Source organism: Somniosus microcephalus, chromosome 8 (genome assembly GCF_052327205.1).
Source record: "Somniosus microcephalus isolate GS21.2 chromosome 8, FLI_Smic_1.0, whole genome shotgun sequence".
Classification (NCBI taxonomy): Eukaryota; Metazoa; Chordata; class Chondrichthyes; order Squaliformes; family Somniosidae; genus Somniosus; species Somniosus microcephalus.
In genome coordinates, this window is record NC_140994.1 from 51,765,816 (window position 1) to 51,779,080 (window position 13,265).

Sequence of the window (13,265 nt, forward strand, 5' to 3'; positions counted from 1 at the left end):
TACCACCTCAAAATATTGTCAAGTTAGTCAGATGACTTTCCATTAACAAATCCATGCTGACTGTCCTTGATTAATCCTTGACTTTCTAAATGATGATTTATACTGTCCCTCAGAATTTTTTCCAATACTTTTCCCACCACCGAGGTTAGGCTGACTGACCTGTAATTACTCGGTCTATCCCTGTCTCCCTTTTTAAACAATGGCACAGCGTTAGCAGTCCTCCAGTCCTCTGGCACCACACCTGTAGCCAGAGAGGATTGGAAAATGGTCAGAGCCTCTGCTATTTCCTCCCTTGCCTCTCTTAGCATACATTTCATCTGGGCCTGACGATTTATCTACTTTCAAAGATGCTAAACCTCTTAATACTTCATCTCTCTCTCTCTCTCTCTCTCTCTCTCTCTCTCTCTCTCTCTACCCCATCCAATAATATTTCACACTCCTCCTCCTTAACTACCGTATCACCATGCTTCCTTTTTTACTGATTTTTGTACTCTTGAACCTAATCTACTACTTTTAATGTGCTCCCCTAGTGGCTGTGTGCTGTTAATTGAACCCTCGGTTGGAAGTGCCACTCTACTTCCTTGAGCAGTTACCAGCACATTAGCAGTTATGGAACCTACCTGGTCCCGCACCCTTTCTAGCATGTGTACAGTTAATAGAGTGGGATGGTGGATAAGGTCTTAGTGTGCAATTGGCAAGAGAGGCAACACCCTCATTTGTGCCAGCTGCAGACATGATCTTGCTGGGCACTGGCTGACCACATCTGTGTGACCATAAATCTGATGACACTAACGAGATCTGTGAAGATGTTGGTGATCTGGAAACGAGAGGAAAATGCATTCTCTAACCGAGCTTAAGGCATCTGCTGCAGATGTCATTAGAATTGTAACACTCTATGGTGAAATATATTACATTAAATCTTCCTTCATGCTTGTATAGATGTGGCCTAGAGACCCCTCTCCAATGCTGCGATACATCGCGGGTTGGTAGGTGGGGGTCGGACTGACTATCAATCAGGAGAGAGGGTGGACCAGGAAACATGGCGGGGGGGGTTGGGGTGGTCGCCCGGTCGTGGCAGAAGTTTTGCTTGTGGGGCCATGGGCACTGCTCCTGCTCCTCCTGATCCACAAGCAATGCTATAAAAAGCACTTGCCAGTTGGATCCGGCTGCTCCCCCCTCCTTAGTTGTTTGGTTTCTGGAGCGCTGGAAAACCTGGGTGGCTAGTGTTGAATTGAAATCCCTGCCAAAATATCAGGAACGGAGCCTCATTTGCATATTATAAATACGGATCTGCCTCTCCAGACTGGGTTACTTGGATGTGTTAAAACTGAAGCTGGCGGGTTGGTTGGGGTCAAGTTTCACGAATTGCCGAATTAGCCCCCCACCCCAAGCCCGTTGCTGCAGGGGGGGGGGGGGGGGGGGGGGTTAAAATACCCCCCATTCTACCTGTTCTATACTTGGAGAAAGGAAAATTGCATTACAATAGTTAAATCCCATGCAAAGTGCATTTTATGAGAATTTGTCATGCCGCCTTGTGCTTGAGTGCATGTATTTGTTAGTGAATGGGTACTTGGGTAGACAGAGAAAATAAGAGAGTGATATGTACCTGCTCACACCTTGTGTGATGGGGAAGTTGGAGTGCTTTGCCTCTCTGCCACCATCCTTGACTCATGCAGTACTGGCAGAACTTCAGGTCAACATTGGCAGGATGGAAGTAATCCTTTTCTGCGTGTGCCAGAAACTTTGTGCCTTAATCCCTGATTCATTCCACATTCCTGGCTTCTCACTCAGGCTGGACCAGGTAGTGAGCTATCAGATAGTGGTCTCCTTACCTAAGGAAGGATATAATTGCCTTAAAGGGGGTGCAACAGAGGTTCACTAGATCGATTCCTTGGATGAGAGGGTTGCCCATGAGGAGAGAATTGAGTAGAATAGGCCTATATTCTCGAGTTTAGAAGCATGAGAGGTGATCTCATTAATACTTAAATTCTGAGTGGGCTTGACAGAGTAGATGCTGAGAAGCTGTTTCCCCTGGCTGGAGAGTCTAGAACTAGAGGTCATAATCTCTGGATAAGGGGTCGGCCATTTAGGATTGAGATGAGGAGAAATTTCTTCAGAGTGTTGTGAATCTTTGGAATTCTCTACCCCAGAGGGCTATGGATGCTCAGTCGATGCGTATTCAAGACTGAGATCAATAGATTTTTGGACACTAAGGGAATCGGATATGGGGATAGTGCGGGAAATGGGGGTTGAGGTAGAAGATCAGCCATGATCTTACTGAATGGCGGAGCAGGCTCGAGGGGCCATATGGTGGTCTCCTGCTCCTGTTTCTTATGTACCTTACTATCATGCTTGACTTTGAGATGACCTTTTAAATAAAAATAACTTAGCAAGTTTGCCCGGCATTGATCTTTTTGAGTAGCACTCCTTTTGGTTAGTAATCTCTCTCGCCACCATGTCTCTTGTGTTTTTCTTGCTACATAAATTTATTAAGTAACTAGAAAATACAAATTTCTAACTTTTGCTTTTCCTTCGACTTCTAGTTTTTGAAGAACCAGAAGATCCAAGCAGCAGATCATTTTTCTCTGAAATCATCTCCTCGATTTCAGATGTGAAGTTCAGCCATAATGGTCGGTACATGATGACAAGAGACTATTTATCTGTTAAGGTGTGGGATGTTAATATGGAAACCAGACCAGTAGAAACATACCAGGCGAGTTACTGCATTGGTATTTTGAATTATTGGTATTGCATTATGCTTTAACTTGAAAATCATTCATTTTTTTACAGTTCTGTTCCTTGAATTGTGCTTTGTTTTTGATGTCTTTACTTTCCAGGTGCATGAATACCTGCGGAGCAAACTCTGTTCTTTGTATGAGAATGACTGCATCTTTGACAAGTTTGAGTGCTGCTGGAATGGTTCAGACAGGTAATCTGTTGTGTATTGATGTGTTGCTGTTCACTGCCAACCTGATAGCAATCTTGCGTCTGAGTTATGGGTACAAGCCACATTCCAGGACTTGAGCACATAAACTAAACTGACACTTCAGTACAATATCAAGGGAATGTCGTGTTGTCTAAAGATCCTGTTCTTTTGATGAAATGTTAAGCTGAGACTGTCTGTTGGTTCAGGTGGATGTTCTGTCGATTCAAAGAAGAATAGGGAGTTTTCCCAGTGACTTTGCTGACATTCATTCTTTACCCAACATGACCAATAGCAGATGAAAAAAATCATTCACCTCATGGCTGTGGGATTTTGCTTTGCATATAATGGCTGCTGTTTACGTACATAATTTACCATGTCAAAAATTAATTTGCATGTGAAGTCTTTTGAAATGTGTGAGTGATATGAAAAGGTGCTATATAAATGTAAGTCTTTCTGTGTTGGTCTCAAAGCTGTTGTACCAAACTGAAACTCAGTTTGAACCTTTTTTGTAGTTCTTGCAATAGAGTGAAAACTGACTTAGGACATAAGAACATAAGTAAGAGCAGGAGTAGGCCATACAGCCCCTCGAGCCTGCTTCGCCACTCAATAAGATCACGGCTGATCATCGACCTCAACTCCACTTTCTCGCCCGATCTCCATATCCCTTGATTTCCCCTAGAATCCAAAAATCTATCTATCTCAGCCTTGAATATACTCAAAGACTCAGCATTCACAGCCCTCTGGGGTAGAGAATTCCAAAGATTCACAACCTTCTGAGTGAAGAAATTCTTCCTCATCTCAGTCTTAAATGGCCTACCCCTTATCCTGAGACTATGCCCCCTAGTTCTAGACACTCCAGCCAGGGGAAACAACCTCTCAGCATCTACCCTGTCAATCCCCTTCAGAATCTTGTATGTTTCAATGAGATCACCTCTCATTCTTCTAAACTCCAGAGAGTATAGGCCCATTCTACACAATCTCTCATCATAGGACAGCCCTCTCATCCCAGGAATCAATCTAGTGAACCTTCGTTGCACCGCCTCCAAGGCAAGTATATCCTTCCTTAGATAAGGAGATCAAAACTGTGCACAGTACTCCAGGTGTGCTCTCACCAAGGCCCTGTACAATTGTAACAAGACTCCCTTACTCTTATACTCCAACCCCCTTGCAGTAAAGGCCAACATGCCATGTACCTTCCTTATTGCTTGCTGTACCTGCATGCTAGCTTTGTGTTTCTTGCACAAGGACACCCAAATCTCTCTCAACACCAACATTTGAAAGTTTTCCTATTCTTCCTACCAAAGTGAATAACCTCACATTTCCCTACATTATACTGTATCTGCCACCTTACTGCCCACTCACTTAGTCTATCTATATCCCTTTGCAGACTCTGTGTTCTCCTCACAGCTTACTGTCCCACCTAGCTTTGTATCATCAGCAAACTTGGATACATTACACTCAGTCCCTTCATCTAGGTCATTAATATAGATTGTAAATAGCTGAGGCCCCAACACTGATCTTTGCGGCACCCCACTAGTTACAGCCTGCCAACCTGAAAAAGATCCGTTTATTCCCTACTGTTTTCTGTCCGTTAACCAATCCTCTATCCATGCTACTATATTACCCCTAACCCCATGAACCCTAATCTTGTATAATAACCTTTTATGTGGCACCTTATCGAATGCCTTTTGGAAATCAAATATACAACATCCACTGGTTCCCCTTTATCTACCCTGCTAGTTACATCCTCAAAAAACTCTAAAAATTTGTCAAACACGATTTCCCTTTCATAGAACCATGTTGACTCTGCCTAATCATGTTATGATTTTCTAAGTGACTTGATACCACTTCCTTAACAATGGATTCCAGCATTTTCCCAATGACTGATGTCAGGCTAACTGGGCTGTAGTTCCCTGTTTTTTCTCTCCCTCCTTTCTTAAATAGCGGTGTTACATTTGCGACATTCCAATCCGCTGGGACCATTCCAGAATCTAGGGAATTTTGGAAGATCAAAACCAATACATCAACTATCTCTTCAGCCACCTCTTTTAGAACCCTAGGATGTAGGCTGTCAGGTCAAGGGGATTTGTTGGCTTTTAGTCCCATTAGTTTCTCTAGTACTTTTTCTCTACTTATATTAATTACGTTAAGTTCTTCACCCTCATTAGACCCTTGGTTCCCCACCATTTTTGGTATGCTTTTTGTGTCTTCTACTGTGAAGACGGATGCAAAATATTTGTTTAATGTTTCTGCCATTTCCTTATTCCCCATAATCATTTCTCCTGTCTCTGCCTCTAAGGGACCAACATTTGCTTTTGCTACTCTTTTCCTTTTTACATACTTGTAGAAGCTCTTGCAATCTGCTTTTATATTTCTTGCTAGTTTTCTCTCTTCCCTTTTTTATAAATTTTTTGCTCAACCTTTGCTGATTTCTGAAACTCTCCCAATCCTCAGGCTTACTATTATTCTTTGCCACATTATAAGCTTCTTCTTTCAATCTAATGCTATCCATAACATCTTTAGTTAGCCACGGTTGGATCACTTTTCCCATGGAGTTTTTGTTTCTCAATGGAATGTATTTTTGTTGAGAATTACGAAATATTTCTTTAAATGCTAGCTACTGCTTATCTATCACCATACCTTTTAATCCATTTTCCCAATCTACCTTGGCCAGCTTGCCCCTCATACCTATGTAATTGGTTTTATTTAAGTTTAAGACTCTAGTTTCAGACTTAGGCAAGTCACTCAGAATTTTGAATTTCACAATTTTATCATATTATGATCACTCTGCCCCAGAGGATCCTTTACTATGAGATTGCTAATTAACCCTGGCTCATTACACAATACAAGATCTAAAATAGCCTGTTCCCCGGTTGGTTCCATGACACATTGTTCTAGGAAACTGTCCCGAATGCATTCCATGAACTTGTCCTCTAGACTACCTTTGCTGATTTGATTTGTCCAGTCTATATGAAGATTAAAGTCCCCCAAGATTATTGCATTACCTTTGTTGCAAGCTCCTACTATTTCTTGATTAATATTCTGTCCAACAGTATAGCTACTGTTAGGGGGCCTATATACTACTCCTACCAGTGTTTACTCCCCCGCCCTTTCCCCGTAGCCCTGCAAATGTTTTCCCCTCAGGTACTTATCCAATTCCCTTTTGAAAGCCATGATTGAGTCTGCCTCTACCACCCTTTCAGGCAGTGCATTCCAGATCCTAACCACTTGCTGCGTAAAAGTTTTTCCTCATGTCGCCTTTGCTTCTTTTGCCAATCGCCTTGAATCTGTGTCCTCTGGTTCTCGACCCTTCCACCAATGGGAACAGTTTTTCTCTTCTGTCTAGACCAATCATGATTCTGAATACCTCTCTCCTCAACCTTCTCTGCTTTAACATAGAAACATAGAAGATAGGAGCAGGAGTAGGCCATTCAGCCCTTCGAGCCTGCTCCGCCATTCAACGAGATCATGGCTGATCATCCGAACCCTAGCACCCGGTCCCTACACCGACAGCCATCCCACACAAGCCCTATCCCCGTAACCCCACGTATTTAATCCCCCCCTAACACTAAGGACCAATTTTTTGTCATGGCCAATCAACCTAACCCGCACATCTTTGGACTGTGGGAGGAAACCGGAGGAAACCCACGCAAACACTGGGAGAATGTGCAAACTCCACACAGCCAGTCACCCGAGGCCGGATTTGAACCCGGGTCCCTGGCGCTGTGAGGCAACAGTGCTTACCACTATGCCACCGTAAGGAGAACAAGCTCAGCTTCTCCAGTCTATCCACATAACTAAAGTCCCTCATCCCTGGAATCATTCTCGTAAATCTTTTCTGCACCCTCTCTAAGGCCTTCACATTCTTCCTAAAGTGCGGTGCCCAGAATTGGACACAATACTCTCCAGCTGAGGCTGAACCAGTGTTTTATAAAGGTTCATCATAGCTTCCTTGCTTTTGTACTCTATGCCTCTATTTATTTATGAAGCTCAGTATCCCATATGCTTTTTTAAATGCTTTCTCAACCTGCCCTGCCACCTTCAACGATTTGTGCACATATACCTCCAGGTCTCTCTGTTCATGCACCCACTTTAGGATTGTACCCTTTAGTTTATATTGCCTCTCCTTGTTCTTCCTACCAAAATGTATCACTTTGCCCTTTTCTGCATTAAATTTCAACTGCCATGTGTCTGCCCGTTTCACCAGCCTGCCTATGTCTTCTTGAAATCTATCACTATCCTCCTCCCCTGTTCACTATACCTCCAAGTTTAGTGTCATCTGCAAATTTTGAAATTGTGCCCTGTACTCCCGAGTCCCAGTCATTAATTTAGATTTTTAAAAAGTGGTCCTAGTACCAACCCCTAGGGAACATCACACTATACCTTCCTCCAGTCCGAAAAACAACCGTTCACCACTACTCTGTTTCCTGTCGCTTAGCCAATTTCATATCCATGCTGCCACTGTCCCTTTTTTATTCTATGGGCTTCAACTTTGCTGGTAAGCCTATGATGTGGCACTTTATCAAATGCCTTTTGGAAGTCCATATACACCATGTCAACCACATTGCCCTCATCAACCCTCTCTGTTACATCATCAAAAAACTTGATCAAGTTAGTTGAACATGATTTGCCTTTAACAAATCTGTGCTGGCTTTCCTTAATTAATCCACACTTGCCCAAGTGACTGTTAACTTTGTCCCTGATTATCATTTCCTAAAGCTTCCCCACTACTGAGGTTAAACTGACTGGCCTGTAATTACTGGGTTTATCCTTGCACCCTTTTTTGAACAAGGGTGTAACATTTGCAATTCTCCAGTCCTCTGGCACCACCCCTGTTTCTAACCAGTATTGGAAGATTATGGCGCGTACCGCCGCGATTTCCTCCTTAACTTCCCTCAGCATCCTAGGATGCATCCCATCCCGGTCCTGGTGACTTCTCAACTTTAAGTTCAGACAGCCTTTGTAGTACCTCCTTCATATTAATGCAGGTGGAGCTTGGCTATCCTGCTCAGTGAAAGTCAAACTACTGTTTGCTTAATTTATAGAAAAGTTTTATGTTCATGGAGACATAGCTTTCCCATTTTGCTCAATTAGTATGGAACTGACTCCCAATCTATAGACAAGAAAGAAAAACCAGCAAGAAAAATTGAAAGTGAGAAAAAATATAGAAGGAAAAGTAGGCAAAGACTTCATATGCCAAGTGGTGGTATCCATAATTACAGCTTATTAAAATTATAGTGACAACCCTGGCTGTGTTCCACTAATCATGGGTGCTGCCTGATTTAGCAATAGGATGATGTAGAGGAAGTTAGTAATGGCGTGTCCTTCCATAATGCCATCAATGATTGTCATTACGCCAGATACTAGTAAGCAGTTCTGCACTCTCACTCACTTTCTGAAAGCCACATATTTCATTTGGATATTTGAGTTGAACTGACATTTAGTTTACATTTTTTTTTTTCATAAACAGTGCTATCATGACTGGCTCATACAACAACTTCTTCCGGATGTTTGACAGAAACGCCAAGCGGGACATCACACTTGAAGCATCTCGAGAAAGCAGTAAACCACGTGCCATCTTGAAACCGCGTAAGGTTTGCACAGGTGGGAAAAGGAAGAAAGATGAAATTAGTGTTGACAGTCTGGACTTCAACAAGAAGATTCTGCATACAGCTTGGCATCCTAAAGAAAACATCATAGCTGTTGCAGCAACTAACAATTTGTATATATTCCAGGACAAAGTAAATTAAAATTGGCTTGTATTTGGACAAGACTTGTTCTTGCATAGTTAAGCCTAGCCATTTTTTCTTTAAAGGAAAAGATCTTGTTCTCCAAAATTAATAAATTTGATGCACATACCTCCTTGCACAGAGGAGAAGCATTGACCTACCTATTCATTCGTACTTGTGATGCATTTCTGCCTTCAGTCAGGATGTTACTTTCCATGGCATAGATTCTCTAGACGTGAGAAACCCACCAGAAGCAGACTGGAAGGACAGTGCTGGTCACATAAGGCTATCTCTCCAATATTGATTTATTTAATCAAGTCTGAGCTTTCCTTTATGATAAAAGACCAAAAGTGAAACACAAGGCATACAGTCTGTGTAATCTATCCTTACTGTGTAATTTTTGGCCTTTCTGAACATGAGTTGTGCTTGATTATGCCTGTAAACATTCCTCCTCTGGCCCCAGTCTTTTTGGCTCCAGTGCCCTGAGTTTGAACACTTTAATGGGCTTTGAGCAGGGTCAGCGGACATGTGTTTTTTTCTCTTGTATAATAACATTTACTCACTGACTGTATCTATAACCACACCACCTGGTGTAAAAACCACTTAATAAAATAACGGAAATCTTAAAGAAATGTGTTTCTAAATCTGAAGATATGTATGCGGTTTTGTGATTCTTTTTGCAATGTGTACTGGAAAAGCTGGTTTGAAGTGACTGAGTTTAACATGGATTAGTGCATGTTACACTTTCTCTGGACAGCAGAATAAGTGACATTATTGTATGATACTAGAAATTTGATTTCATTTGCACCGTATTTCACAGAAGCGATAGCTGAAAAAATTAACTCCATTATTATGAAAAAAAAATTATATTTTTATAGTCTTCAGAAATTGTTGTTTTTTGGTTTGTTTATCTGGATAACCAATTCAAATGGAAGTGGAGAAGTTAAATAAGTTGTCTTACACTTCCTGCAAATGACTATCTAAAGAGTGCTTCCTTGAGCTATGATATTGATGAAAATCATCAGTATTTCCTATACTTATCATACATTTCAGCCTCAGATTATTCATTGCATTGTAGTAATAATGTTCTATTTATCTATTCTCTTCAATTGAAAGAAAATTGTGGCTTTTTTTATCCACAATGTTTGAGCAAAGGAAAGTTATAATATTCACCCTAAAGCTGTATTTATTCTCACACTTGCTATCGCTCTCGCTCTCTCACGTGCATTGGGGGGTCCGGGGCAGGACACCCGGGATGCCAGGTTGCCCGCAGCCAGCCACCTTGAGAGGCTGGCGGCTGGCAGGGCAGCCTCGGGTTGGAGAGGTCGGCAATCGGGAGGGAGAAGAGAGGATCGACAGGCGATGGAGAGTGGTCGGGGTGCAGCAGGTGATTTGGGGGGTAATTGGAGAGGTCGAGGCTCAGCAGGCGATGGGGAGTGGTGGGGGTGAGGGGGATGCTGGAGGATCATGGCCGGCCTCATTATCGGGGGGGTGGTTGTCTCCGATCGCAGGGGGTGGGTTAGGCAGGGACCCTGGATCCAGGAGGTAGGTATAAAGCCACTTGCCTCCTGGATGCAGCAGTCCCTGCCTCTGTTTAACTGCCGGGTTTCACAAATTGTGTGAAACCCGTCCCCGGGCAGCTAAACACAAAATGGATGTAAAAAAGAGGCTTCCGGCCTCATTACAATATTTAAATTAAGGTAACACCCCCCCTGGGAGCGGGTTGGTTGCCTGTCCCGCCTCAGGCAAAAACAAGTGGGCAGGTTGGAGGTGAGATCAGGTCGGGAACCCCATTTTTAACAATTTAACTTCCCCCATGCTCCAAACCACCTGTTTCTTTTAGGGGAAAATTGCGGCCTGTGTCCTGTCTTTTTCTGTCCCTTTTTCAGTGTGTCTCACACAATTTGAGTTGGCCTTGGTATAAAAATCATGGAAAACAAACAACTTGTATGTTCATGCACCATTTTGTCATCAGTCCCCCTTCCACCCAACCCCCATTTCTGTAAAAATAGCTGGTAAATAAAGTTTGTATAGCTTGCTTTGACGACATTTTTTGAATTTTCATCAGTCATCTTAAATTTGACATTGTGTTCATACAGTAAACGCACTTCTCATTCCCCTCAAACAGTTTGTGTTCACTTTTTCCCCCCCATATAGTTTTTAGTTCAGGTTCAGACAGTATATTATTTTTCTTCCCTCTACTCATTCTGCAAGCGTTTTTTTTTTAAAGAGAGTAATGAATTTCTACCCTTATTTCCCCCGCCCCCACCCCGTTCTCTTCCCTCACCCGCCAGTCCCAAAGACTTCCTAAGCAGAAACTGCAACTTTGATCAAGTAGTGTTTAAAACTATTCTTTACTATAATTTCTATCAAAATATTTTTCAATATCATAGAACATTTTTATTAAGTCCTTAGTAATTAGCTTGCAGTGCTTTTTGGCATAAGCAGTTATAATGCATGCATATGGAAGGGTGTTCATGGTAAATTACTCTGACAAGTTATTGAAACTAAGAAAATTGAAAGCAATAATCATTTCAAAGGATCCTGTAGCGTTTTGCATGAAGTGCACAGACAACTGTATAAATCAATGTTGCAATGAATTTCCTGTCCATGGATTGGCATTCTTAATACTTCCTTGCAGCTTCTAATGTGTTCTAATTTACTGAATGTTAAAATGCTTTGAAAATATAAGTAGGAACATTGTATTACAGATGTAAATGAGTTGTAATGCCATATTCAATTTAAAATGCGCTTCATTTTAGCACTTTTGAGCATTAGGTTTGACCTGGTGCCAAAACAAGTTCAAGTGTGCTAAAACCGTAATATTGCATGTGCCTTTTTATTCTTTATTTTATATATATATACATATAATTATTTAATACATTTTAATTGTTTGTATAAAATCTGTTTAGATTTTAAGATGTACATGGTAAATGATAAAGTTCTAAGTAAATGGATCCTTTTTAAAACTGTATGGCACAAGATTTGTGGGAGTAATTAGTTTTGTAGATTCAAAGTTGTCAAGGTGGAATTAAAATTGGGAATTTTAGTATAGGATGAAAAATCAGTCTGCTCTATTTCACTATTGTTCCACAATAATACATTGGCTTCGGTTTTCTTTCCAACTTACAAGATTAAAATCTTGAGGTAGCCATTTCTTTAGGGCTAGTTACTACCAATTCATATAATTTCATTTAGGCTGCATCACTTGGTGAACAAAATCTTTTCACTGGTCCAGTTGTTTATATATTTCTATTTCTTTCACGATGTGGAGGCCAGGAAAATTTGGTTTAGAGCTGTGTTTAGTTGATGCATCAGAAATTTCATAGTTTATTAAGAATAATTAAATATCCGAATGTATTCAAATCTTCATTCACTTTTTTTTTAGTTTGTTTAATTTTAAGTTTTTTTTTAATGCATTTTCTACATCTTGTCCAGTTAGTGTGTTAACAGATTAAATGAAAGCCAAATTGTCTGGATCATAGTTTGTTTCAACTAATGAATTTGCTTATGGGTAAATGTTGCTTTTTTCAGGCACAAAGCTGCCTCGAGTGTGAAGCCAGTATGCTGTTACCTCAACAAAATTTTCCAATCAGTGTAGAGGATAAATTGCAATAATGTGTTCAGATATAATAAAAATGTGTTTGGAAAAAGTGTACTTATTTAGGAATGTTTCCATAGTAGATTTAACGGGGGCATTAATTCTATGGGCGTGTACTTTCTACTATTTACCTAAATATCGCTTGCAAAAACCACTTAGTATTTTTCTGAAGAGCTATTATGTAAAACTAGGTAATCCAGGTAGAATCATAGAACAGTACAGCATTCGGCCTGTTGAGTCTGTGCTGGCTCTTTTGAAGAGCAATCTAGTTGGTCCCACTCCCCTGCTTTTTCCCCCATGTCCCTGCAATTTACTTCTCCTTCAAGTATTTATCCAATTCTTTTTTGAAGACTTCTTTTGAATCTGTATCCACAAATGGGTCATGGAAAAATACAAACAGCCAACTTCTCCCAGTTGTATCAATTAAGTAGATACTTTTGGAATATAATTTCTTCCAAACATAAGACATAGGAGTAGGTCATTTGGCCCCTCGAGCCTGCTCTGCCATTCTTGGCTTCAACTCCATTTCCCTGCCTGCTCCCATAACCCTTGACTCCCTTACCTTTCAAAAAATCTGTCTACACCTTAAATATATTCAATGACTCAGTCTCCACAGCTCTCTGGGGAAGAGAATTCCAAAGATTCATGACCCTCAGAAGAAATTCCTCCTCATTTCCAATTTAAAAGGGTGCCCCCTAGTTCTAGATCCCTCCACGAGGGGAAACATCCTCTCTGCATCTACCTGTTAAGCCCCTTAAGAATCTTATGTTTCAATAAGATCCCCTCTCGTTCTTCTAAACTCCAATGAGTACAGGCCCAACTTGCTCAACCTTTCTTCATAAGACAACCCCTTCATCTCTGGAATCAACCTCGTGAACCTTCTCTGAACTGCCTCCAATGCAAGTATATCCTTACTTTAAATGAGACCAAAACTACACAGTACTCCAGGTGTGGTCTCACCAATGCCCTGTACAGTTGTAACAGGACTTCCCTACTTTTATACTCCATT

General features: G+C 41.2%; 1 protein-coding gene across 6 annotated transcripts in view; it reads left to right on the forward strand.

Annotated features, from left to right (window-relative positions):
* ppp2r2d (protein phosphatase 2, regulatory subunit B, delta) overlaps nt 1-12,308 on the forward strand; it is an 84,739-nt gene extending 72,431 nt beyond the window's left edge. For all 6 annotated transcript variants that reach the window (XM_085994701.1, XM_085994704.1, XM_085994702.1 and 3 more), the window contains 3 exons: nt 2,544-2,713; nt 2,838-2,929; nt 8,397-12,308. In XM_085994701.1, the coding sequence (XP_085850827.1) occupies nt 2,544-2,713; nt 2,838-2,929; nt 8,397-8,676 (542 nt within the window). In that variant the 3' untranslated portion in view covers nt 8,677-12,308. The remainder of the gene's footprint in view (nt 1-2,543; nt 2,714-2,837; nt 2,930-8,396) is intronic.
* Nucleotides 12,309-13,265: the final 957 nt, after the last annotated feature.